The 27,055-nt window shown below is 40.2% G+C and overlaps 1 protein-coding gene across 6 annotated transcripts in view; it reads right to left on the bottom strand.

Annotated features, from left to right (window-relative positions):
* The window catches only part of PHKB (phosphorylase kinase regulatory subunit beta), a 207,471-nt gene that overhangs the window by 102,146 nt on the left and 78,270 nt on the right, over nucleotides 1-27,055 (bottom strand). For all 6 annotated transcript variants that reach the window (XM_050923042.1, XM_050923041.1, XM_050923039.1 and 3 more), the window contains 3 exons: nucleotides 14,960-15,023; nucleotides 3,410-3,505; nucleotides 468-665 (listed from right to left, as the gene is read on the bottom strand). In XM_050923042.1, coding sequence (XP_050778999.1) covers nucleotides 468-665; nucleotides 3,410-3,505; nucleotides 14,960-15,023 — 358 coding nt within the window. The remainder of the gene's footprint in view (nucleotides 1-467; nucleotides 666-3,409; nucleotides 3,506-14,959; nucleotides 15,024-27,055) is intronic.

Raw genomic sequence — 27,055 nt, 5'->3', positions numbered from 1 at the left:
CTTTTGGAAGACCAGTCCGACCCATAAAAATAATTGCCAAACTAACATTTAAGAATCTGATTTAAAAAGAAAATACACCAAAATCAGATTAGGTATGACCAGTGTCAACCTGAAAGACACTCTTATAAAGCTAGATAAAATCCTTGAAAAGAGAAAACTATACAAGAAGAGCTGACATAAATATAACTATAATGAACACACTATTTTAATGCACATAATTAGAATGGACGCAGCTATTTTTCAATAAAAATTCTGCTGTTGACAAAACTCACAGGATACCTGGAGGAGTCAGCAGTGAGCAGAACTCTGCATTAACTGAAAATCATAACAAGCAGCAGCAAACATCAGCAAAAACATGTCAAATTCTGTTCTGAATATAAATACTTAAAACTCCAAATCTCTGTTCAGGTCAAAGAGCAGAATTTCTCCCTAAGCATGTTGCGTGTTCCATTAACATATTCCATTACCTTAATTTCTGCTGGTTTATAGTAACGCCGATTTCTGTCCTCCAGTGATGTTCTGTAACCATCTCTCAAAAATCGTTTGAACCCATATTTTCCTTTTAGTTTTCTAACAATTTTATCAAGTGTTTGACTGTACAAAGCATCATCATCCACAGCAAATGCAGGATAACTAATGCAGGGTAGAAGTGCTGCATCAGTGTTCTAGAGAAAAAACAAATAATTCCTCTTCATTTCTTATAAATTATTTCATGCATAATCAAAGAGAGCTTAACCCATTCAAAGAAATATGAAATCAGAATACAAGCAGAAAGACTATTGACAGGAAAAGCTGTTTTATCCAGCATCTGGGGAAATGGGGGTGCCAGTAAATGAAAAATGGTGGTTAACTAAGAGGGAGGGAGTTTGGGTGCAGGAGGAGGTACGGGGCTGGGGGTTTGGGTCACGGAAAGGAGCTTGGGGCAGTGGATTGGGGTGCAGGAGCAATGACCCGTCCTGGCTGCTCCTAGACGGAGGACAGCTCTGTGCACTGCTTCCACCCACAGGTGCCACCCCCACAGCTCCCATTAGCAGTGGTTTCCAGCCAATGGGAACTGCGGGGGTGGCGCCTGTGGGCGGGGAAGTGTGAGGAACCGCCTGTCATGCCTCTGCCTAGGAGTACCCGCGACAGGTTGCCGCTTGTGGGGAGCCGCCCAAGCTGAGTGTCCCTTGGATCCGGCACCTCGCACCTCCTCCCATACCCTGACTCTCTGTTCTGAGTCCCCTCCTGAACCCAAACTCTCTCCTAGAGCCTGTACTCTGCACCCCCTCCTAGCCCTGAGCCAACCGGATTATAAACCGGTGTTTCGATGAAGATCAGAAATGCTAGTTTATAGAGCTTTCTGGTTGGTGAAGTGCAGATAAAACAGCTTTTCTGTACTTAGATTATAGTATTGGAGTACTCATTTAACTACCCTGGAAAATAATACAAGAAGATTTAAAAATCCCAACAATAAAAAGGCATAAGGTTAGAGAAGAAATTGTGTATTTAGTTAATTAGCTAAAATATTTGTTGAGAAATAGGTGCTGAAAAGTAGGATATACAGATAACTTGTTTGGCCCAAAATGTGACCTACTTTTAAGCTGATAACCTGCACTGCGTATATACTGAATATATTCTAGATCTCTATTTTGGTGTTGGTGTTGGTGGTGGTGGTGGCGGTGGAATACCCTTTAAGCTACCCAGTGAACATACAGTAATTTGGGGATCCAATTTCAAGACCAACCATGAACCTTTATTACCTAGGCTGGCAAGATTAAGGAACAAATACGGTTAACCAGAATTTCCTAAAAGCTTTGTATGGAATCTGTCTTCTTCAGCTAGAATAAAAATGAACTTGCCTTAAAGTGGGAGGAAAGGAGGAAATAACTGCATGAGCTGCACCTGGAGGGGAGCGAGGGATCAATAACACTTTATTAAGGATGAAGCTCACCTGGGCATGAACAGGCAGGGCTTCTATAAAGCTAAAAAGCTGAGTACACAATGGGGGAGTAGCCTGGAGTCAACCCTTGACAGGAGAGAGGTGTGTTGGAGATAATAGGATTTGGCAAGAAGCAAAAGAAGCCACGGGGAGCAGAGGAAACTTAGACAAATGGTAAACCCAGAGATGCCAAAAAATAGAAGGAGGGAGTAGGACAGAACCCAAGGAAGTAACAAACAGGTCTGGGAGTGAGTAGACCATAGCTGAAGAGCACAGGGTCCCTGGGCTGGAACCTGAAGTAGACAGTGGGCTCAGGTTCCCCTTTCAGCCACTAGAGAAGCGGCACAGCCTTTGATGTAGAACAAAGCACTGCCCAGAACAGCAGAGAAACAATTTGTCCAGAGATTCTTTAACAGACCCTGGAAAAGTCACAGAGAGGGAGCAGCTGAGTCCTAAAGAAGAAGACAACCCAGAGTCCTGGGAGTTGACTTCAGAACTAGCTGGGAGCCCAGGTCTGAAGGCACAGCCACCGCCAGCAGCAGCAGCAAAGTAGTAAGGATGGCATGGTATGGTATTGCCACCCTTACTTCTGTGCTGCTGCCTGCAGAGCTGGGCCCTCAGTCAGCCGCCACCTCTCCAGACGCCCAGCTCTGAAGGCAGCAGTGCAGAACTAAGTGTGGCATGGTATGGGATTACCACCTTTACTTCTGCGCTGCTGTTGGCAGGGTACTGCCTTCAGAGCTGGGCACCTAGCCAACAGCTGCCACTCTCCAGCTGCCCAGTTCTGAAGGCAGCGCATAAGTAAGAGTGGCAATACTGTGATTCCCCCGCCCACAACTCCCTTTTGGGTCAGGCCCTCCAACTTGAGAAATGCTGGTCTCCCGCATGAAATCTGTATATTATAGGGTAAAAGCACACAAAAGACCAGATTTCAAGGGGGGAGACCAGATTTCACGGTTCGTGACGCATTTTTCATGGCCATGAATTAGGTAGGGCCCTACTCATATACCTTATTACAGACGAAATCCAAAATTAAAATAGTTAGAAGTTTAGTACCTTAGGCTTTGGGTTTATTATGAAACAAAAAAAAACCTTATAAAACTGCAGATACTTCAGCCACTATACAGTAAGCAAGGTGAATGAAAACAAGCACACCATCCCATAAAACATCAAAGCCCTTTAAACAACTCTTGGCCTCGTTTATTCATAGACCAATCGGTCTTTCTGTTTTAAATTATTTAAGCCACTGTTTTCACCTTGCCCTAATTATTCTTAAATTAAAGAGAGGTTGGCCGTGATAATTCTACTGCAGAGATGGCTCCTATTCTGCTGTAATATTTAAAACAGCAGAACCTAATTTCTTCCCAACCAACAAGTTCATATTCTTTATTAAATAAGATATTAAAATGGTAATAAAGCTAAGAACTATGCTTCTACCAATTTATTTTTTCTATATTCTGTTAACCTGAATTCCATCAAACTACTTACATGAGACCTTGATTCTCGGGGTAGCAATGAGGAAAGAGTTTGTCTGTTTCGATTATGGGCATCAAGATCCACGAATATGATGGACCAAGAGCAGCCCTATAAATAGAATATGAAAGTTAAGTTGAGGTGCAGGGGAAAGGTAACATATAAAAATTTCTGGAGCAGCAAATACTGGAAAAGCTATCAGCCCTCTTGTTTTACATAGGCAATTTAAGGTAACTAGGAATCAGAAGCCAATAATTTTCACCAGATCAGGAATAAAATTTAATTTTTTAAATAAATATAATGAACATATTATTAATAAAGGAATTAAATGCAGTTGGCAGAAATTAAACAGCGAGAACAGTATCTGATATTACAAAAACATTAGCTCTCCATTCCAAGTAACTACTGTTTGGACTATTCAATTAAGACAGCATAGATGTAACATTAATTACATTTCCCATAACTTCTTAAACCAAAGCAATTCGATAAAAGAGACCGGTGAAAGCAGAAGTTTTAACGGTTAAGTTGAAGAGACCATATGGTTCCCTTATGAGACAAGCAAACAGAGAAGATCTTTCCAACACATTACATCTCAATCAGAGTTATAAAAACAAAACAAATATTCTTGTCTTTCAGTTATCACACTGAACTTCATTTTATTAAGGCAGAGGCTCTCAAATAAAACTCAACACTTAGCAAAAATTAGGGAGAATAACCCACTTTGACATAACAGAATCTCTTTTACTTGAAATAAAGCCCTTAAAGCAAAACATTCCTTCAACTTGTCCCAATTATTCCAATACATGAATGTAATGGTCACATTTGGATCTTTTGAATTTTAAGTTGTAAAATACAATATTTACATTAGAAATGTAAGTTTACCAACTTTCAATTTTTGACAAACAAATGTATGAAAGCAGTTTATTGCCAAACAATGTGTGTCACTTAGGGCTGGGCTTGAGTACAAAGGTCCACCAGCCTGGATCTGACGGTAGGTCTGGGTCCTTAGGGTAAAATCCCTAGCCCCAGTGAAGTCAATGGCAGAACTCCCCTTGAATTCAATGAGGTCAGGATTCACTCTTCATGCTCATATTGTCACATTTCATTATCTGAGATGCTATAATTAAAACTCAAAAACCTCCATTCAAACAAATACTTCTTGAAGTGCTAAAAGGACCTGAGTCAAATGATGTTGTCCAAGATTTAAAAAAAAACAACAAACCATAAAAACACCAGTTTATCTACCACTTGGATGCACAGCTGGTTTAGGCCTTGGAAGACTTTTCTGCTATTTTCAGTAAATGAAGGGCTACAGGACTGCCTCACTTAGCACACATGCTGTCAATGCTAAAGATTCACATATTCTAAAATTCTGCAACTGTTAATTACAAATGTGTATTGCACAAACAAGATATTTCAGCAGATACTACCAACAGTCTAAGGAGAGATTTTTAGAAGCTACTTATCATCTGTTGTAAATTTTAAAACATTTTTGGGTTCCAGCACTGTTAGCAATTTCATGGTCATCCTTCTGCAGAGGGCTGCCAAAACAATGTTAGAATATGCAGCAGTTCTCTGCAAAAGAGGATGCTTTTGAATATGCAGTGTCCTCTTTTCTTTACATTGCTTTCTAGCCATGGTTCAAAAATATTCTTCCTTTCATAAGGGAAAGGAAAGACAATTGATTTATGTTGTTATACAAAACTATTCAACTAGTATAGTGTTACTACAACTATCATTGTACTAGCTAAGTATTCTGATACAAACTGACAGTTTAACCTTGTCAAATAACTTTTTCACATGGTCTGCTACATATTATCATCTCAGTGAAACACTGTTGTTGTCTATCTTGGATAAAGGAAGTAAAAGCCATAACATGCTTTACATGAATACCAGACACATAATCGCTAGGATCATTTTCATAAGGGAGATGAAAAAACTTCTTGGTACGAATATTTTGAGAATATTAAACAGAAAATATCCAGTTTTTAACCCTCATATTTACTTTCAAAATGTTTGTCTCCTCTCCTCTCCTTCCCCTCAAATCAAAAAACAAACAAGAAAAGCAATACCCCCCCCAACAATGTAGATAATTGGTTCGAGAAACACTCCTATCAGTGTTTGCATCTTAAACACCAATGGGATACAAACTTGTAAATGTGACTCACACAAGGGTGTCCCTGCTCCATGACTATCTAATGTGATCAATAACAAAGGATGGTTGATGGAAGGAGGCACCACTGTTGATCCTCTCCCCATGCAGGAGAAAAGGATGGGCTGTTAAGGTCAACCTTTTCTTGACAAAAGAAAATGCTGTTGCATCCTATTGGGGGAAATGGAAAGGGTGGGGGCGGGATCCTGTCACACTTCTTTTGGTGAAAACAGGCTTGCTGCAGGTTTATTCATGCTATCTTTTGATGACCAGTGGTCAGAAAGGTGCAACCTTAATAAACACTTGTGTAAACCATAATTAAAACAATACAGAACACATTTGCCTCATGGTCCAGATTCTAAACTGGTGTAAATCAGTGTAGCTCCATTGACTTCAATGGGTACACATGAATTTATATCCATGTAGATAGCCAGTTGGAGCTCTGGCCTATGATCTCAGAATACACACTGTAGCAGCTGATCTTCTCTATGAAATGGCATTTGGAATTGCAGCACAAGAGAACCATGATGGCAACAACTTTGCTATCTACCCGAAGAGCTCTGTTAGCAGGAAACTGAACATAAACTCAAATTGCAAAATTGGAAGAAAAATTCAATGTATTGATAACTAAGTCAAAAAAGAATCTAAAAATACAATTGTGATTTTTTTAACCTAACTGTCCCTTTAATAACTACATGCAGCCCAAGCTGAACAGAACTGAATCGAGAGCTGTATTCGCAAAACTAGTCATTTAGCTGAAAGAGAAATCAGTCTCAAGCATCCATTTTATTTTTAGAAACTAAAAGCTATGATGGACTATCTAAAATGGAGAAAATCCTTCATATACTTGCATAATAGACAAGATAATGCTCTTTAGAACACCAGTGTCTTGGTTTTATATTTCAGAGTAGCAGCCATGTTAGTCTGTATCCACAAAAAGAACACGAGTACTTGTGGCACCTTAGAGACTAACAAATTTATATATAATTTTTTAATCTGGGAAATAACCAACATCTTTGCAGATATTTCTTAAATCAAGTCAAGCACAAGAAGAGACAGCTTCTATATTTCATTTCCAACTGTGTTCTGAGTCACTTTGAGAAGGCCTGCTGAGCATCTTGAGAGGAACTATACTAACACCACCAGACTGAAGGATGCCTGGAAACATGAAGCCACACAGCCCTTCCAGAAAGATCCTGCACTTAAGCTGTGAATGGTGCGAAAGGCTTCAGGAAATAAAAATAAATATCATAATTAAAAAAAAATCAATGTGTGGGGAAATTTTCATGTACACGCACATGTGCATGGAGAGAAGATTTATATAAAAGGTATAGTTATCAATTATTGGGTATGACATTACATGATGAAGTTTAAAGATTAAAACAAATCTTGTGAGAGTATGAAAAGCCTCTGTAACAGAAAGATGTGTTTATCTATACAGTAAAAAACAAAAAGACACCCGCCCACTCTCCAAGTATTTCTAACACATCCATCACCATTGTGTCTAGGCACTAACCACAACAATTAAGAAATGGCATTATGTCTGATAAGAAATTCTTTGCTCTTTACTGCTTCTAGATTTAGCAGTAAGAAAGAGGACACTGCATATTCAAAAACACCCTCTTTTGCAGAGAACTGCTGTTTTTATTTGAAGGGTTTTTGTTTGAACATTCATTATTTGACCTTCACTATTCAAATGAGATTCAACTGTGTAAATGCACAAACTCATTCAAAACTAACACTGGAAAAAACCTCTGTTTTTAGCAAAGAAAAAAATAATTTGATTTCTTCTTCCCTTAGAAGACAATTATTCCATTTAAGCCCTACAACATTCTGTAGTGGACAAAGACCCACTCCTGCTTTTTAGGCTGACAATCTATAACTGATTTTAGCTATTTACACTTGTCAGGTGACTATTCATTGCATTTTGGCTTTTGGGGGATGAACAGAGGCTTGTGGGTGTGTCTCAAAGTCTCCTTGTGCAGGGCTACAGCTTAAGGGGACCCCATCTGCCTCCTCTTGTGAAGCCATAATAAGGGCCTATCAGCCTCTTCCCAAACCCACAATCCTTAGGAAATTACTTGGACTCCCAACCTATCTTCTCCATGCAAATATTAAGCTCATTCCCCATGAGCCTAAGGCCTCTGGGAGATGAGTTGGCATCCCTGACAAGCCTTCCAAGACTTGCATGATTTGTGTGCATGCCTACAACAAATGTGCTAAGAGACTCCTAAGGTTTACCTATGGGCGATGGGCATAAGCCCCCTAAGATTCATTGTACAGAAGGCTACGGGCATCAGTGAACCTCTGAAATCTTGCAGAGAATGAGGGAAACAGGCTTATTATAACGTTTTTTGGCTGTTAATGTACTTATACAGACAAAGCCATACTTCTGAAGATTGTAATTCCAAAATTCTGCCCGAAAGGAGTTCCCTTCCTGTAGATCTTAGAGGGATCTTAGGTACAAACCTCACATTCAGGAGTCATTTTAAAAACTAAGGAAATTGCAGACAAAAACTTCTTTGGAGCAAAATTAAGGTTGACAGTACGTACCAACAGCCTAAGAATGCTGTAGTTGGGGAAAATACAATCCTTAAAAGACCAGAAAATTCAGAGTTAAACTTACAAGAAACCCAAACATTTGAAAGGACAAACGTTTATTTATGATACTCAAACTACCTCAACTTTGCTCCTATATTCAGAGTAATTCAGTATGCAAATCAGAAAATGGAGGTTTCTTACCTTTAATTGGAGGTTTTTTTACATGTGTGGTCTCTATCTGTATTCTACATGTAAGCATGGATGCTCCTCAGGCACATGAGTTCAGAGATTTTTAGAAAGTAGTGTCCGTTAGTCCACATATGCATAGTTGTTCTCCTCCTGCTCTAAACCAAAGGTATAAGGGGCAGTGCAGACTAATAATGCCTTTCCAGCTCCTCTTCTTACTGCAAATCAGATAAGATCTGAAGCAGAGGGGAAGGAAGGCATCCAGGGGAAACAGATGAGGACCACACATCTCAAAGACCCTCCACTTACAGGTAACTAACCTTAATGTTATTCCATGCGTAGGTGATTAACAGGGGGTACAATGATGCAGTTGGTATAGATATTTGTAGTAACCTCTACCTGGATATAATGCTGTCCTCGGGAGCCAAAAAATCTTACAGGTGAAACCGCACGCATATTAGGTGAAACTGCACTATATGAAACTTGCTTTGATCCACTAGGGTGCACAGCCCTCCCAGTAGTGCTGCTTTACTGCATTATATCCAAATTCATGTTATATCAGGTAGCGTTATATTGAGGTAAAGGTGTACCGCAGTTCTAACAGTTGCATTTGCTAACAAAGCTTGGTAGTTGGCAATACACAACTGAAGACTTGTAGAAAAAAAATGTCTTCCCCTCCCCAAAAGATCAAGTTGTTTTGAGTCCTCATCTGCCAGTGTAGCCTTAGAATGTTGTAATCTAGAACTTTCAGTGGCTGCTTGTGCCACCAGGAAGTTGGTTCCTGTGTGCGTAAAGAGGAACTCAGCCCCTTTGGCTGGTACAAATGCCCTTTTGGAGCCGGGGTGCAGGAGATTGGAGCGCGATACACCATCTTAGCTGGTTCCATGATGGCATCATTTACAAGGAGGACTACCCTACTGGAGGGACCAAAAGATCGTAAAATGTCAAGGAGCTGATATAGGGTATCCTGGACCTCCTCTAGTGGAATCTGGAGGTCATTCACCATTCTCTGCAGAGGCTTCTGATATTGCCTGGGGTTGCCAGGTACAGATGGTGAAGATGGGACAACTGTCTACTCTTGGGAGGAAGACAAAACACATGTAGGTACATGTGGATCCAGATCAATCCCCTCTTCCTCATGCTCTGATGGAGCTGGTAGGTGTCGGACAGAAGAAGTACAGTGGATTAATCCGGGATGTCTACTGTATGGATTCCATGGAACCTAATAGGGCCAAGTAGGAAGGATCAATCAGTTGAGGGGGACCTCATTGTATTGAGTACCACTGTTTCCTTAGGTAGTCACATCTGGGTGAAGGATAGACCCCAGATCTTTGCGAGCCTCTGCCTGGACTTACCTCATTATGTGGGGGTGATAGATCACCTGGAGCCTCCAAACAGAATGTCAGTTCCTGCTCCACTGGTACAGCCATCAGTACCAATAACTGAAAGCTCCTGCCTAAGGGCTAAGGAGGGGATCATTTATGTCTCCTGGAAGTAATTTCCTTCCTCTGGTGTGCCACTGTCTCACAGGAAGGTCAGATTGGAAGGAAAAAAGAGACTGAGGCTAAGAAAGGGTGAAGCTATCCTCTGACAAGGTGTAAGTTTTGGTCTGTCCCAGAGTCTGGTGCGTTCCAGTAGTTGGGACCTATGGATCCAGTGCATCCACAGTCATCATGGATGGTAGTTCTTTACAGGGAAGGGCCAGTATTGTCAAAGAGTCTACAAGTGAACTCTTAGATGTTGTTGTCAAGTGCCAATCCTTCAGCTTAGAAATCAGACACAACAATAGTACTGGCGGATCCTCTTTCCTTTGCACCTTCCCCTCATGGCCAAAGGATTTAAGTGAGCCTAATTCCTTAGAATCCACCTGTGAGGATTCACTTGATTTGGAGAGAGCCAGGGAGTGATCTCTTCTGGAAGCAGATCTGGAAGGACATATGGCCTTATGTTTGTCATGAGAAGCCCTGGATGATGACTCCATGAGTTAGCAGCTCTGACTTTTGTTCCTGAGCATGTGCTTGGAGGGGTACTCATCAGCTGAAACTGACATACAAGGGGGTCAGGAAGGTCAGATCGGAAGGAAAAAAGAGACTGAGGCTAAGGAAGGCTGAAGATATCCTCTGACAAGGTGTAAGTTTTGGTCTGTCCCAGAGTCTGGGGCGTTCCAGTAGTTGGGACCGATGGATCCAGTGCATCCATATCAAAACTGAGGTCTCATAGCCTTCTCCATCATATGTTTTTCCAGCCAGTGCTCACGAGCTTCATGGGTCTGAGGGAGAAACAAGCACCAAATTCTGAGCTTAATTGAGATAAGTGCCTCTCCCAGAAAACAGAGGCAGCACTGGTGCTTGTTGCTCGTGGAGGAGGAGTGAAGGCAGGAAATGCAGTTCTTAAACTGTGGGACTCTGGGAGTAGTCTTTGTCTTGGAGAGAGACTCCCAGAGGCAGAGAGAAAACTAAGTTATACTAACTATGCTAAAATTATTTACAATACATTTACAGATTTGTTAAGAGAAAGGAAGCATGGAGAAATCTGTGGACACAGAGGATTATAACTCAGGCCATGCAGGAGTAAGAAGGATCTGCAATGCCCCTTACATCCTTGGTTTGGAGCATGAGGAGAACAACTGCATATTGCAGACAATGGATACTATTTTCTAGAAATCTCAGAACTCAGGTGCGTGGTGCACATGTGTACCCACATAAGGAATACACATAGAGATCAGCACTTGAAGAACAACATAAGATACCTTTGTTCACTCAAAAAGTTTTTCATATTATTAGTCAATAAAAAAACAGAAATATTTATTTAGTCACAAAGTGGTTGCGCCAACTCTGGCGTTCACACACTGCCGGGAATGTGTGTGTGTGGCGGGGGGTGGCAAGACTACTTTAGACAATCTTGTTTAGATAAAAGGCACACTTATAGCAATCATTCACTTTTCCTCACTAGGCTCCAATGATGCAAGTTGTTGAGATTGATAGGCTCCAATGAAGCAAGATTGGGCCCTACGATTGCACTTGCTAACCACTGATTGAAGTATGTATGTGATACAGAGCTAGCATATTTACAGGGGAGATATTATACCATTTACAAAGCAATATTCTGCAGTGAACATTTCTGCATCCCCCCTGCCACCACATCCTTGGGCTGCAGTACTCTCCCTCCTCAGGCCGGCAGTACTCCCCCTCCTTAGGCCAGGCGGCCTGTTCTCCTCGGGCACCCCTACCGGAGCCCCATAGACTGTGCTTGGTGCTCACCACTCCTGCTGGAATCCTGCTTAAAGGCGAGGTGACGAGACTGCTACTGCTCTTTCTGGTTGCAAGCCAGAGCCCAGATTGTTTATGGCCTCACCCTGCTTGAAGGCTAATTCTCTTCTTTTCTCTTTGCTTGGAAAAGACTCTAGCAGACCAAACTGGGAAGAGGTATGGTCTCCCTCAGAGGCAGAAGCGGAAGAATGGCAATGCTAGTGCCATACTAACATTAGATCTGTGCTATAACTCCAGCCAGTAGGAAGAGGAACAGCCAAAACAGAGACAGGCGGGTAGAAAGTGGGGCCCAACCGGGGCTACCCCTCCAGACTCAGAACTGTGCAGGCAAGACCCACACACACTCTGGGAACACTACAGAATGTTCTGCCTTTCTCTGCCCTGTGCCATTTGGCTATTTGCTCCAACTCTCCCCCTCCCTCCTCAGGCCCTTCAGCTCAGCTTTATTCCACACCTGCCACTCCTACCCTGCTCTGTCCTCTTCCCTTTTCTTTCCTCCTAACTAACCCCATCCCTCCAATAGCCCACAAAATTATGGAACTGCAGTAAAAGCTCTTTAATCTGGCATGTTGGGGGAATGGGAGGTGCCGATAATTGAAAAATTCTGGTTAACTAAGAGGGAGTAAGTTTGGGTGTGGTGGGGTTGGGTGTGCCGGACGGGGGGCACTCACCTCTGGTTGCTGTTTGCGGAGACCTGCCAGTCTTTGCAGCCCCTAGGGTGGCTCTGCGCATGCTGCTCCTGTCCACAGATGTCATCCCCATAGCTCCTATTGGCCACAGTTCCAGGCCAAAGGGACAGGGGGGGGGGCAGGGTGCGCAGAGCTGCATAGCTGCGCTTCTGCCTAGGGGCTGCAAGGACTGCTTGTGAGGGGCCGCCTGAGATGAGCGCCCCCTGGATCCAGCACCCCCCCACACCCCTCAACCTCCAGCCCCGCATACCCCCTACACCCAAACTCCTTCCCAGAGCAAGCGCCCTGCACCCCCAGTGCCCCAATCCTGCACAAAAACGCCCCCCCAGAGCAAGTGCCCTGTACCCCACTCCCTTGTCCCCCAACCCCGCACCCTCCTGGCACCCAGACTCCCTCTCAGAGCTCAAGGCCTGCACCCCCCATACCCCAATCCTGCCTCCAAACTCCCTTCCAGAGCCCAGGCCCTGCACTCCCCCGCATCGCAGACTCACACACATCCCCCCTCATCCCACACTCCAAATCCCTCAAGGCCGTTCCTCTACCTAGGAGCAGCGGAGACATGTAGGGAGCCTGCTGGCCCCGCACCAACTGGACTATAAACCAGACTTTATATGAAGATTAGAAATGCTGGTTTATAGAGCTTACTGGCTGGTACACAGCCAGATAACACAGCTTTTACTGTGATATGTTTGCTATCACATGGTTCACTTGGCTTCTGTGTTATATCCCTTCTCCCTGTCTGTCTTGTCTATGTAGACAATATTGTCATTGTTTTCATGTACTCCCATCTGTCTGTGTCCTCCTGTTCTCTCTTCTCTTATACTTAGATTGTAAATGGTTTGGGGTAGGCAATGTCTTTTTCTTCTGTGTACAGCACCTAGCAATGGGATCCTACTCTGTGACTTGGGCTCCCAGGCACTACAGTAATACTAATAAGAAAAAAGTAGTAATAATGAACAAATAGCCACTAGCTCACTTAGAAAGCACTATGTCAGTAAATTGACTCAGCATTGGGTTTGCCAGTCTAAATAAAGGTGACTTACAAAAAAAATGTTCAAGTCTCCCTCATCTCCAGTTAAGACAATATTAAGAAATAAAGACCAAAGCTTTTCTTTGGTAACTGTATAAATTTCCTCCCCAACCCCTACATTGGATTCACCATGAGAATCAAATTTTGCTGTATAAAGCAGGATTTTAAGCTCTGAAATAGGCAAGAATTGCCACTCTGCAAGTCAGCTGTGTCTCTGACTTTTGAGGTAACAGAAAAGTACCAGCAGAAACAACAAGGAATACTTGTGGTAGTTGTTTTTGCTGATACAGACTAACACGGCTACCACTCTGAGAAAAGTACCAGTACTTTAAAAAAAAAAAAAAAAAAAAAAAAAAGTGCCCACCCTTTTAAACCATCAAGAATAATGTTTTTGAATAAGATTCCAAGGGCTTAGTCAGTCCTTAAGTTTTTGATGTTTTCATTCAGTATACAGCTGGGACAATCCTCTCAGCATATTTGGATATATTTCCCCAGCCTTTGACTTTTAATTAGATCAGTGCTACTTCACGTACATATGGGTCACATTATAAAATAATTTAACCCTTCAAGGATCATAGACTTTCAATGCACTACTGTTTAACAGTAGCAGTTTTAATTTAGTGGCAGAAGGAGGAAAAAATTAATGGTTTCAAAATCAAGTTTCGGATGATTTTCAACACTAAAAGGGAATTTGCAAAACTAAAACATTACATCTATTAACATTCTCTTTTCAGACATGAAGGCATATGGGTATTCTAGAAAGACAAATACTGCCTGAGAATTGAAAGAATGAATACTTGGAAAAAAAAAATGCAACGCGGGAGCAAGTTTAAAACATTAAAACATTTTAAACTCACAGCTCTGCTGCTGCACTCACTTTTTTTGCCAGAAGTCACTTAAGGACAATCCTCTGCTACAGTGCTTTGCCCTTGTAATTTGGTTATCTCTGCATGTATGGCACCATCCACCTCTCCTTTATTTTTGTGAACCCACAACTCCCTTTTCCCCCATTGACTGACAATATTTAATGGCTCAGTGACAAATTTCCTCCATTACTCACCTTTTCAGGGTCATAAGTTTGGGAAGAATACTTTTTGAGTCTAGACCTTTGTGGGTATAATACAGTAAGAGACCTATATCCAATATTTTTGAGAATGTAAAAATGGGAATGTCTGGCAGAGGTAAACTATGATGAAAGGCTTATATTGAACTCCATTAAAAAACATATCTGGAAGGGGGGGGAGAAACCCAAACCAAATTAAAAAAAAACAACCCCCCCAAAATAAATAGACCATGTTCAAGGTTAATAACAGGGAAGATTCAAATGATGGTGCAAACTACTTGAGATTTAAAACACAAATGACAGTAGTTAGATCACAAACAAGATGAGTTGTTTAAAATCTTGATCAAAGGTGACAGGGAAGTAGAAAAGTTATAGACATTTCAATTTTAACCAGAGTTAAAAAAAATATTAAAAAACCATACACAACTGGAAAGAGAAATAAAATTTGCTATATATAAGGACAAATCTGATTTTATTCAGTTATCATTCTGTACCTGAAAAAGTAACAAATAAATTTACCGGTTTTGTTTTATATGAATTCTACACATCCCTTGATCAGGGGTGAAAACAATTTTTTAAAAAACAACCTGTTAATTTTTACAAATATAGACTGAACAAACAAATGTTTTTACTACCTGATTGCCAAAGAGGTTGAATCCATTAATTGCTTCTAGGGCTGCTTTTGCTAACCCAACAGAGCTGAGGGGGAGAAAAGAAAGACATTTGTTATGCTTACAAACCTGGAATTTAACAAATCAATACCTGATGTTTCTTTCAGAAGTAGGATCTCTTCTTGATTAGTATTTTGTGTTTAAACCCTAAACTAATTAACAATGGTGCAATAGGTTGTGTTTATTTTCCAGAATTTTTCTTTTTGGTTTTTAATTTGTCTTTAAAAGTCAGTGACCATCTGGAAAAAATGCATCTAGTTTCATTTTGCTGTTGGATATCTAGCATTCTCTGCTTCAAGGCTTTGCTAGTGGGAGAGAGGGGGGAGAAGCAGAGCTGCAGCGCACTCATGGGAGGAGGTGGAACGCAGGTGAGCTGGGGTGGGGCTGCCCTGGGAGGGCCACAGCAAGTAATGGGGGGCACAGAGGAACCGCTCCCTGCTCCAGCTCATCTCTGCCTTCTCCTCTGAGCATGCTGCTGCCGCTCTGCTTCTCCCCTATTCCCCCTTCCAGGCTTGCTGGGCCAAACAGCTGATTGGTGCACCAAGACTGGAAGGGAGGGAGACAGGGAGAAGCGGAGCAGCGGTGGTGCACTCAGGGCGGAGGCGGAGGCACAGTGCAGGTGAGCTGGGGCGGGGAGCGGTTCCTCTCCCTACCTGATATAATGCGGCCTCATCTAAAACACGGTGAGATTTTTTGGCTCCCGAGAACCGCATTATATCGGGGTAGAGGTGTACATAAAAGGTTGTTACAAGGAGGAGGGAGAAGAATTGTTCTTAACCTCTGAGGACAGAACAAGAAGCAAGGGGCTTAAATTGCAGCAAAGGACATTTAGGCTGGACATCAGGAAAAACTTCCTAACTGTCAGGGTGGTTTAAGCATTGGAATAAATTGCCTAGGGAGTTTGTGGAATCTCTATAACTGGAGATTTTTAAGAGCAGGTTAGACAAACACCTATCAGGAATGGTCTAGATAATTAGCCCTGCTACGAGTGCAGGGGACTGGACTAGACGACCTCTTGAGGTCCGTTCTAGTCCTATGATATGTATAGACTTTGTGTGAGTGTTTGTTTTTTTAACACACTAGTTTTCAAGGTTCACTTTTTTGATGTTTTCATGGCTATATATATAGATGATTGTTCACATATAACAATTAGTACAGAGCTTGTTGCCCAGGTTCCATCTTTGACTGTTTATGCTTCCCACTACGCAGTAAAAATAGTATCACAAAATGTTATGCGTTCTCTCTTGCCTCTGTGGAAATAGCATGCAGAACAGAAAATGGGAAACTAGGATTATTCCTTCTAGGAGTCAAACAGCCAGGTAATAGTTCACTACAACATTACTTTTCATTTACATTTTTTAGTAACTAGTTAAGGCCCACATATAAATATTGCAAATTGCTAATCAACTTGAGACATTTTTACAACATAGTATGTAAACAAATGTTTTATTTTTGAAGAAATAAAAAGGAACCATCTATTTACAAAATTCTACAATTTTCTAAATACAAATTGCAAACCAAATTAAAATTTATAAACCTTTCTAAATGAGCAAAACTTTGATTTTAAAGTATATAAAGCATTCACAAAGCATCCATTGTAAAGTCAAATGGTTTGTAGTTCGTGATTTCTTTCATTTTAATAATGTATAATCTTATACTTACAGGGGTCACCAACACTTTGTCAATATAGAAGCAGCAGCAATATTTTCTTCTAGCTAATACATTTTTTGGCCTTAGACATATTTTTTTAAAAAGAGTTTAAGGAGGGCTAATCTACAGACAGTTGACAGATTTATCTGAAAATAGATTATTAAAAAAAGCAAAATCACCATCATAAAGAGAAAAAGGACCTCTTTACTCTTAGGGTATCATGAACGTGATTTTTTTTTCAAAATTTACTGAGTAGGTTCATTTTCATTATCACACTTTCTACCTTAATACTCTCTAATAATTTACATTTATTATGGAAGTCTTAAAGCAAAAAACCAACAATCATCCACTACTACAAATGTGGTGAGTCAGAGATGTCATCTTAACCAGAGGAATGACAAAAAAGGCACCATCACTGAAATATTGTTTTAAATGATACACAACTAAACTACATATACCAGAACTTCAACTGTGTCAACTATATTGAAATAAAAATGAGCTAAAACAATAATATATATGAAAAATGATTTTGCATTAGTACAATGGGGGGAGGGATAGCTCAGTAGTTTGAGCATTGGTCTGCTAAACCCAGGGTTGTGAGTTCAATCCTTGAGGGGGCCATTTAGGGATCTGGGGCAAAAATCTGTCTGGGGAGTGGTCCTGCTTTGAGCAGGGGGTTGGACTAGATGACCTCCTGAGGTCCCTTCCAAACCTATGATTCTATGGAAAAAAAACCAAAGGTCAGTTTTCAAAACTCACAGAGCTTCTAAAAAGTAAAATATGAAGATAGCAGATTATAGTCTGTAATAAAACTGTCATTAAACAGACACTACAAAAACTAGGAAGATCTCTTTAGACAGACTGCTTACAAATCACATCTTATTTTCTTCAATGAGTGACTGCTTGTATGTTTAAAATGGTAATCAAAATGACAGTGTGATCCTTTCATCACTATCCTTGATCTTTAACTTGATCATAGTGTTATCTCTCACCTTTTCCCTTTATCTACTTCATAATCAATCTAACATGCTGCCAAGATCATTTGCTGACATAATCCTGCTGATATTCTAATCATATCCTCGCCTTGAATGTCTTCACTGGTTTCCTCTTGCCTTCTCTAGCATCTAATTCCCACCGCTTGTTTTCACTTTCAAGGCTCCACTCAACTCTACATCATAATCATTTATTTGTTTGTTTGTTTATGTATTTACACGTCATAAGCACGCATAGTGTTTCAGTGTTAATTACAAAAATGACAGTACCTTCTTTTTAAGCATATCATCTCATTAATATTAAAAAAACGGAAGATGAACAAGGAATAGGAGAGATGATATAAGGGATGAGAATTACAAGAGAGATTGTGATTACATATGCATCCTGTTGGTTTGTTTTAAAAAGTTGCTTAAATTGAAGAAATGGGAAGAGGAGGTCAGTGATGAGAAGCAAACTGAAATAAATGAGTTTTAAGGCGGGATTTGGTTGTGCACAGAAGTCAGGCAGGATGCACCAGATATAAAGGCTGGCATGTGTAAAGTTGCAAGCATGCCTGTGAGAAGCAAAACAAAAAAAAGGTTATCAAGGGAAGCGGAAAGTGATGAGATACAAGGCATAAATGGGGAGCAGGGTCCAAGAATGTTCCAGAATAGAAAGTCTCCAAGGAGGTGACACCAGGAGAGAGAAATAGTAAAAGCCTCACCATCCTATAAAACTGGTGGATCATAATTGGCTCACACTCTTCCCCATAGTTTCCTAAAGTTGCATCCAGGGAAAGGAGAGACAGAAAAATCTCTTAACACAGGAACTCATTGCTACTGCTGAGAATCTCAGCATCAACCCTCACCCAGACTAAAGTCTGCCCTCCATGTGAAGCTTCTGTCACCACCATTATGCAAGAGACATTGTTTGAAGACAGGAGCTCCTACTAAGGATAATGAGTTATACCAGTGCTCTCCAAACTTGGGATGCCACTTGCACAGGGAAAGCCCCTGGTGGGTCGGCTGCTTTGTTTACCTGCTGCTTCCACAGGTCCGGCTGATCGCGGCTCCCACTGGACCTGTGGATGCGTTAGGTAAACAAAGTGGCCCAGCCCACCAGAGGCTTTCCCTACATAAGCGGTGTCCCAAGTTTGGGAAACACTGAGTTATACTGTTAAGATTAAGATGGTGGGAAAATGCCTTAAGCGATGTAATATACTAATATTGGGAAAGTCTGAAGGATCTGGAAAGTATTAATTGGTGTAATATTGTAATTTCTTTATTGGTAGCAATACTTGTGTAAATACTGGTCAATTACTTCAAATTACTAAATTATTTAATTTTCTCTACAAAAATGCAACTTCATCTATATGGAAAGACTTTTTTGTCATATTCTGTTTGGGATATGGATTATGTAATTAAGGCAATATAAAGAAATTAGGATACTAGATTATATCAGATCCCCCTGCTCTCCACTCCCACCCCCAACAGAAATACCACGAGAGTGACCTTGACTCAAAGAAATTCATGACTTTGAGGAACAAATTTGTCTCTAGAGGTATTTTGGCATCAGTCCCTTCTGTAGAGAAACTGCAATTAATCACTGCTAGGAATTTATATTTTATAATTTTGACATTAGATTTTTTTATTAGAGCAATGTAAAAGGGACTATTTGGCTAAGGGGAAAAATACTAGTTCATATGAGTCAACGATAAGCCCAATTTTTTCTGACTTTGAACTGATGTTATTTAAAAATGGTTACATTACCTATAGCTAACAAATTATATGATTATGTGCAATTTTTCAAAAAAGATACAAGAATGGATAAGCTATATGTTGAACCTTGCTTGTACAGTGTCAAAAGCATTTTGTCAGAGAAGATTTGGCTGGGAATTTATACAGACAAGTTTTTCCTTGTAAATATACCACCACATATTTATGGATATTCAATATAAAAATGTTTTAAAATTAAAGTCAGACCCTAGTCAGGAGAGCATCTTATAACTATGCAGAAGATATTTTCAACAGAATGGAAGGGGAAACATATCTAGTTGCAGAATTGCATGTATTATATTTAGCACACATTATTTCTGTTTGTTTTCATTATCAGCAATGCTATAAAAAAAAGCTGATTTCAAGCTGTATCATTTTTTTTAAACCATCACCAATAGGTTTATAAAACCTCAGTTTTCCTTTCAGAAACACTGCCAGAAATAGTGCTTGTGGGAAAGGGAAAGCTGATTATGTTAGCTAAACAATTCTGCTTGGAGCAGCTGCCAGCAAAGACTGGTAAATTCCCTTGGTTTTTAAACCTTCGGATGATTAGAAAGTTATTGTTACCCAAATAATGCAATGAAGTAGTAAGATGAACTCACTGGTGTAATGGATACTAACCATTTCCTTAGTGTCAAGTCTCTCAAAATAAATTTTAACTTTATTCTAGTAGTTTTATCTAGTACAGTTATGAAAGAGCAACTGGTTTAACTGAAATCGGCATAGCAACTTAGGGTACGTCTTCACTACTGGCCGTATCGGTGGGTAGAAATCGATTTCTCAGGGATCAATATATCGATTTCTCGGGGATCGATATATCGCGTCTCATCAAGACGCGATATATCGATTCCCGAATGCGCTCCTGTCGACTCTGGAACTCCACCAACGCGAACAGCGGTAGCGGAGTCGACAGGGGGAGCTGCGGACTTCGATCACGTGCTGTGAGGACAGTAGGTAACTTGAACTAAGATACTTCGACTTCAGCTATGCTATTCACATAGCTGAAGTTGCGTATCTTAGATCGATCCCCTCCCCTAGTGTAGACCAGCCCTTAGTTAAATCATGTTTCTTGGGTGTTATAGCTATATTCTAAAAAAAATGGATACGCTCTATGAGCACAAGATAAATCCATTGCTTTGATAACTGGATTACACATTAATGGAGAAGTCCCTATTTCTTCTTCCAGAGGAACACCTTCAATACACATGAGCAGACATTTTTGGACAGTGAGGGCAAGAAGAACTGACTGGCAAGAACTAACAGAGGAAATAGTTGACTGCAAAGGAAAGAGCAACGACATTAAGGCAGAATAAGTTATCTTATTTGTCTAGGTAAGGGGCGGGGGCCCACAGAGAGTATAAAAAAAATACGGATTCCTCCATAGTGAACCACTTTAACTTGTATTACTTTTACCTGCTCACTCAATATTCCTAGGTAAACAATCAGTATTAATTGTAGCTCACCAGTATTCTTCTACCTTTGCTTATTCAATACTTTGGAGATTTCACTACTTGCAAATAAAAATACTAGTATTTTAAAATTAAAAGGCTGTTTTCATTTCCCCATCATATAATAAATATTCCTTCATGTTAATAGTCTATCAGACCCTTCCCCTATTGTATGCTAGTGACTGCTATAAGTGCTATATTTTGCAGATGACAAATACATAAGGAAGATCCTGCAATACTACAGTAAGGAGGAAAAGTGCTAATATATTTTAACAACTGAAATAGCAAATATGTCTTAAGATAATGAAAAGCTATTCAAAACAGTAAGCAGTATAAGATTATGCGCATTATGAATGCTATTAAATTTCAGACAGTTGACAATTTAATCATTAATTACTTCTTGTTGGTGGAGTCAAGAAAAAAAACAATAGAATTTCTGCTATTAGGCATGTTTTGTTCATTTCTCTTGGGTCATTTGTACATTACATACACTATGAATTAATATTGTAAGAAATATGTTCTTTTAAAATATACAGCTCTGGTCATAACTCCTAAAGAACTTTTCCTTCTTTTCCCCTTTAGGATGGACAACAGCACAATATGAACATGTTGTAGGAACCAAGTATATGCTATACTCTTTGTGAACAAAGTTCTAGCTCTAGATGGCCTCAAAACAAAACCTGATCCAACCATTCTTGAGATTTGGGGTAGTCATGACCTGCATCTATTTTTTTTTTTTTTTTTTAAATCCATGTCTTTATTAAATTTAACTAACATTTATACTCCCTAATGCTACTGGCATGACAAGGAAGTTAACTGAGTTACTAAAATGTCATTAATTACAGCTTTAAATTGCTACATCTGTCCCATAACCTTAATGAAAGACAGAAAGCAGGCACTAAAATTTGTACATTATTGCTAATTACTAATCAAAATCTTAGATAACAAAAAGTTCAAGGACCCTTGCTCGGATTGTTTCCCTCTAAACATAATAGCAAGAGACAATGTATTTTAGCATATATTTAGCCTAATGCACATTACTTATTTTGAAAGAAACAATACTTAAACAGTTGTTTCCCATTAAATTTAGTAACAGGTCCTCAATTAGCATTTGTCTGAATCCTTTGATAAACCCAAGAATATCAGGATTCTCATCTGGAATATGGAGATGCTGTGTTCTAGAAACATCCTATCAACAGTACATATGGTAGATGTCACAGAAACTTTTTTTTGTGGAGGTACTCAGCAGATGCTTGGAGAACATCTTGATAAAATGGCTGCAGGACATATTAATTTTTCAGAAGCTCAAAACACATGGGTAAGGAAACATACTATTCTAAAAGGTGTTACAACGCTTGCCTTTGAACCAGCGAAATACAGCAGACCTGAGTTTCCCCTATTGAGATATCCAAGAGTAAAAGAATAGAGATGATACAGATATTGCAAGCACATTGGGTATTTTTGAGGACCATACTGTATTAAGTTTATGAATGGTTTATGTATCATTCTGGAATTATACGCACCTCCATGGAGGAGAAGACTATCACAGCTTCTTCAGGAACTAAAAAGTGTGTGTGGTCGGGACAGTGAGTAAGGCAAGTTGCTGAGACCGTAAACAAACTCTGGAAAGGTACCACCCTCTGGGGTGATCTGCATAGATTGGTTTAAATCAAAACAGGTTTTCCAAAGACCAAGAGTCAAAGAACAAACTTGGAATATATCAAAGCTGAGTATAAACAGACTCAAGGGTCTTTCTTCTAATTCAGATATAGGAATAATTTTGGCCTACCAGAGCTCCACAGGACTGATGGGCAACTTCTGGTAAATTTAGTAAACATATAGGCACTTTTATTTTATTTTTAATGTTTTCTCTGTGATGTTTTTATCCTACGAATAAATGTACTTTGCTGAGAAAGATGTGTGGCGTAACCTGTAGCTCAGTGGTTCTCAGTCTTCTACCACTGTGGGCCACATATGCAGCTGTCTATGTGCTCTGTGGACCACATCCACACAATATATATATACTACCTGTATGGACCTGAGGATGTCACACAGGCCACAGCTCTGTGCTGATTGGGCCACAAATGGCCTGTGGGTTTAAAACCAATGTGGTAACTACTGGCATTGACCTTGGAGAGAAAGCAAAGCATAGGTGAGGGCCACTAGGCAGACTGCCTTGCTGGGCATATCATAGTACAGGGATCGGAGACCTATGGCACGCGGTCCACCAGGGTAAGCCCCTGGCGGGCCAGGCCAATTTGTTTACCTGCAGCTTCAGCCAATTGCAGCTCCCACTGGATGTGGTTTGCCGCTCCAGGCCACTGGGGGCGGTGGGAAGCAGCACAGGCCGAGGGATGTGCTAGCTGCTCTTCCTGCAGCCCCTATTGACCTGGGACAGCGAACCGTGGCCAGTGGGAGCTGCAATCGGCCGAACCTGCGGATGCAGCAGGTAAACAAACCGACTCGGCCTGCCACGGGCTTTCCCTGATGGGCTGCGTGCCAAAGGTTGCTGATCCCTGTCATAGTATATGGCATAGGGTTGTGCAGCCTTAAAATCTGTCGATGGAAGGAAGTAGGACATGGGTCCATGCTCAGATACAGGTGACAGCTGGAGACCTAACTGGTCATTCCTGAAGTGGAACACAGAGAGAGTACACAGGTGCAGTTATTCTGAAACTGTGCATGGAGGAACTCTATCTTTTCCAGGGTTACATAAAAGTATTTTATAAAGTTCTACATCTTTTTCATAATGATTTCTGACTTCTGTGCTAACTTCAAAACCTTTTAGTTAGAAATGGAGACTTCAGTCCCCAGCATGTGCAAATCAACACAGCATCAACAAAGCTGACTTCAGCGTAGCAGCATCTTTATAACTGTGAGGATCTGGTCCAAAGAGTTTTTCACCATTCAGTGGCAATTAGAAACTAATTATCACCAACTTGAAAGTAATCTAAAAGAGAACTCTACCCTTTCGTAAATATTTTAAAGATATTTGCATCTTCTGCATCACAGGCTGGGTTTTTTGGTTATCACTCAAATTACTTTATATCAGACAGCATCCTTTATGAAAGAGGCCTACATCCAGTAAAGATGACAAGAAATAACTTCCAATTCTGAAAGAAAGCATAAATTATGAGCAGGAATAATCACTCAGATATTAAGTGACAAGAATTCAATGTCAAAAGTGTACTGAGGCTTAAGAGCCTGCTTCATAGTCCATAGCCATTAGAGAGGCATGGACAAACAATTCATCTACAGCCTTGGGTAGCATTATATACATTTCCTGAATGATTTCTGATATTCTCCTATGCCACTCTACCAGAGCAGTGGTACACTGAGGCAGCGCATGGAGTATTCTGGAGTAGCCTAGTCTCTTTTTTTCATCCACACTGATCCCTCAGTGCACATTTCTCACCCACTTTTCCTGAAATTGGACCTCAGCTCTTTCCCATGAAGAATTAAAGGAAAAAAACCTCCAAGAAATATTAGAGAGAGTAAGGATATCTGTGCACAGGCAGCATCTTACACACTGTCTGCGATGGATTAACCAAAAGTCAAAGCTCTATTTCTCAGCTTAGAAAAACAAGCTACAAATGTCATCATCATTTTGGGAACAACAATGCACTCAGTCCCACATGGCACAACAAAGATGTTCTGGTCCTTGGCTCGAGGAGCCTGCAGCCTAACTACACAGAGAGCACAAAAGAGACACTGAAAACACTGGGAGAGACAAAGGAAGGATATAACTTGGAGCACTGATTTTTCAATGGAGGCTTTTTAAATTTATTTTTCATGACGGTGAATGACAGTGGGGTAAGCACTGGTGTGGACTGGCATTTTTAGACTTCATACACCACAAAAAAAAAAAAAGGAACTACTGCAACACTGTGTAATCTTGTAGATTTTTGTTTGCTTGTTTTTTGTATGTTTTGTAATTTATGTAAACAAGACTTCACCAAAGCATAGGAAGGACATACCTATATTTAGCAGTTTTTAATGCAATGAGATTCACAACACATGGAGTTCCACATCATGCAACTGAATTAAGTAAAATTAATGCACACTAAAATAAGTGCACTGATCCATGATGACAAATCCTACATACTATGGATGTCATTTGTTTCAGACTATCATTCGCAATTTTCTTTTAATCTACCTTTGCAAGCCCATTTTCTCTAGAAAATTATTACAATTGTCATCTAAAAAGCCACAACTCTATTGACTTTATAGCTAATAGAGCACAAATAGTGCTTGCATCTGATTTCAGAGTTTTCTTTCAAGAGGTCATGGATAACAAAAAGATCACAGCTAATAAGTATACGGACATTCTCATCATAAAGCAGTTAGACCAGGTCTACATTATCCAGTAGTCTATGATGTGCCCACACAAAACTTAAGATATCCCTGGCAGTATAATCCTTGAAATGCTCTCGGAATTAAAGAGCTCAACCTGACATTGAAGTACACATTTGAAGTGAGGTAGGTCAACAATCCACCATTTAACATATCACTACTCTAGAAACCAAAATGACTTCTGAAGCCTCAAATCAGTCTAGAGGTAGATGAGAAGTACCCAAAGTGTTTCTTTTTCGTTTCTAGACATGATGATCACGGTAAATGTAACAGGAGGGATGTGGAAAATTACTATTCTGAATTTATGGGCAGTGGAAACACAACGATTTCCTTTAGATTTTCATGATACCTTCAGCCTGTGCTTTAGGACATTATAGCCTATATTTTCTGATACATGATCTCAGAGAGGGCAGTGGATGGGTGAGAGTCCATATGTATAAATGCTGTGTGCATCCGAGCTGACAAATATTAAAAAAAAAAAAAAAAAAAAAAATCAAGACAACTTATAAAAATCAATACTGCAATGTTTTAAGAATTTAGGTAATAAATAAGAACAGAAGAAGCTTCAGATCTGAATTTACATAACTTATACAAGAAATAAAAGTTTTCATTTGTCTTTCAGCACAAACATTGTTTCTTCCACTAGAAGGCGTAGATAGCAGGAAGATGTGAGAACAGACCGTGCACTAGTGGTAGCTAAACTGAGAATAAAAACAACAAGTAAGAGATCTGAACAATAAAGATGCACATGTGCATATTTTTACTGGTAGTGGACACAGAACAACCAAGTGTCATACAAATGGACTTTCACACAGAAGTTAGAGGACCTTGACTTTGCGGATGACAACTTGCTATCCCTCACCATATAGATATATACGAGCCAAAACAAATGATCTTCAGGCCTATGTACAATTAGTAAGGTTGAAAATCAACACAAAAAAACCTAAAACCATGAGAATCAGCACTCCACAAGAAATACAAACCGGTTCTCGAACTGACATATAAGACCATCCAATATTTCACACATCTTGGCAGCACTGTAAGTATTACAGGTGGAACACACATAGACATCAAAATCAGAATAGCAAAAGCCAGACATGCCTTTGTAACTCTACAGGTAATCTGGAGAACCAGAAATCTTGCCGCCCAAACTAACCTTTGAATATTTAACACCATTGTAAAATTGATCTTCACAAATCTGCAAATTACAGCACCATACAGTAAGCCCTTAATATCAAAACTCAAAGTTTTAACAAACAGCTGCCTTAGAGAAATCCTCAATTTCAGATGGCCAGAAAAAAAAGTCGCAAATGAAGAACTCTGGAGGAGGAAAAAACAGAAAACTGTTCTAGTGCCAGTGGCCCCCCTCTTTTACATAGGATCTGGTGCTCCTGCAGTGGCCCCCAAATTGGCCTGTATTTAGTCTGCCATTGCAATGGGCACTAAACTACCTCTCAGTGAGCTGGTCTTCCATATATGGGTGGTATGGTAATGGGAAGTTTAGAGTGCTATAGCATGTGCTATAACTGCTCCATACAAGAGCAGGAGGCTTCAGGTAAATTTTAGTAAAAATGCATATACAGCTGCAATTACAGCAATTTAAGTGCACAGACAGCTACTTACATGTGTATCTGGTTATCTGCACATGGAATGTAGGTACAGAACTGTGCTCATATTTCTCATGAGGTACAGACTTCAGTCTCTAGAAGGCCACAGTCTGGCATATTTCATGAGGACTAATTTCACAAGCAGCGTCCCAACTTTGGGAAACACTGCTCTAGACAATACGTTTTCAGAAGAAGTTGGAATACTACTTTAAATATTTCTATTTTGAAACATTTCCTGAATTCTTTGCATTCACA

The sequence above is a fragment of the Gopherus flavomarginatus genome, chromosome 14 (assembly GCF_025201925.1).
Source record: "Gopherus flavomarginatus isolate rGopFla2 chromosome 14, rGopFla2.mat.asm, whole genome shotgun sequence".
Taxonomy (NCBI): domain Eukaryota; kingdom Metazoa; phylum Chordata; order Testudines; family Testudinidae; genus Gopherus; species Gopherus flavomarginatus.
Note: the sequence above shows the minus strand (reverse complement) of the source record. Positions and strands in the feature narration are given on the sequence as shown.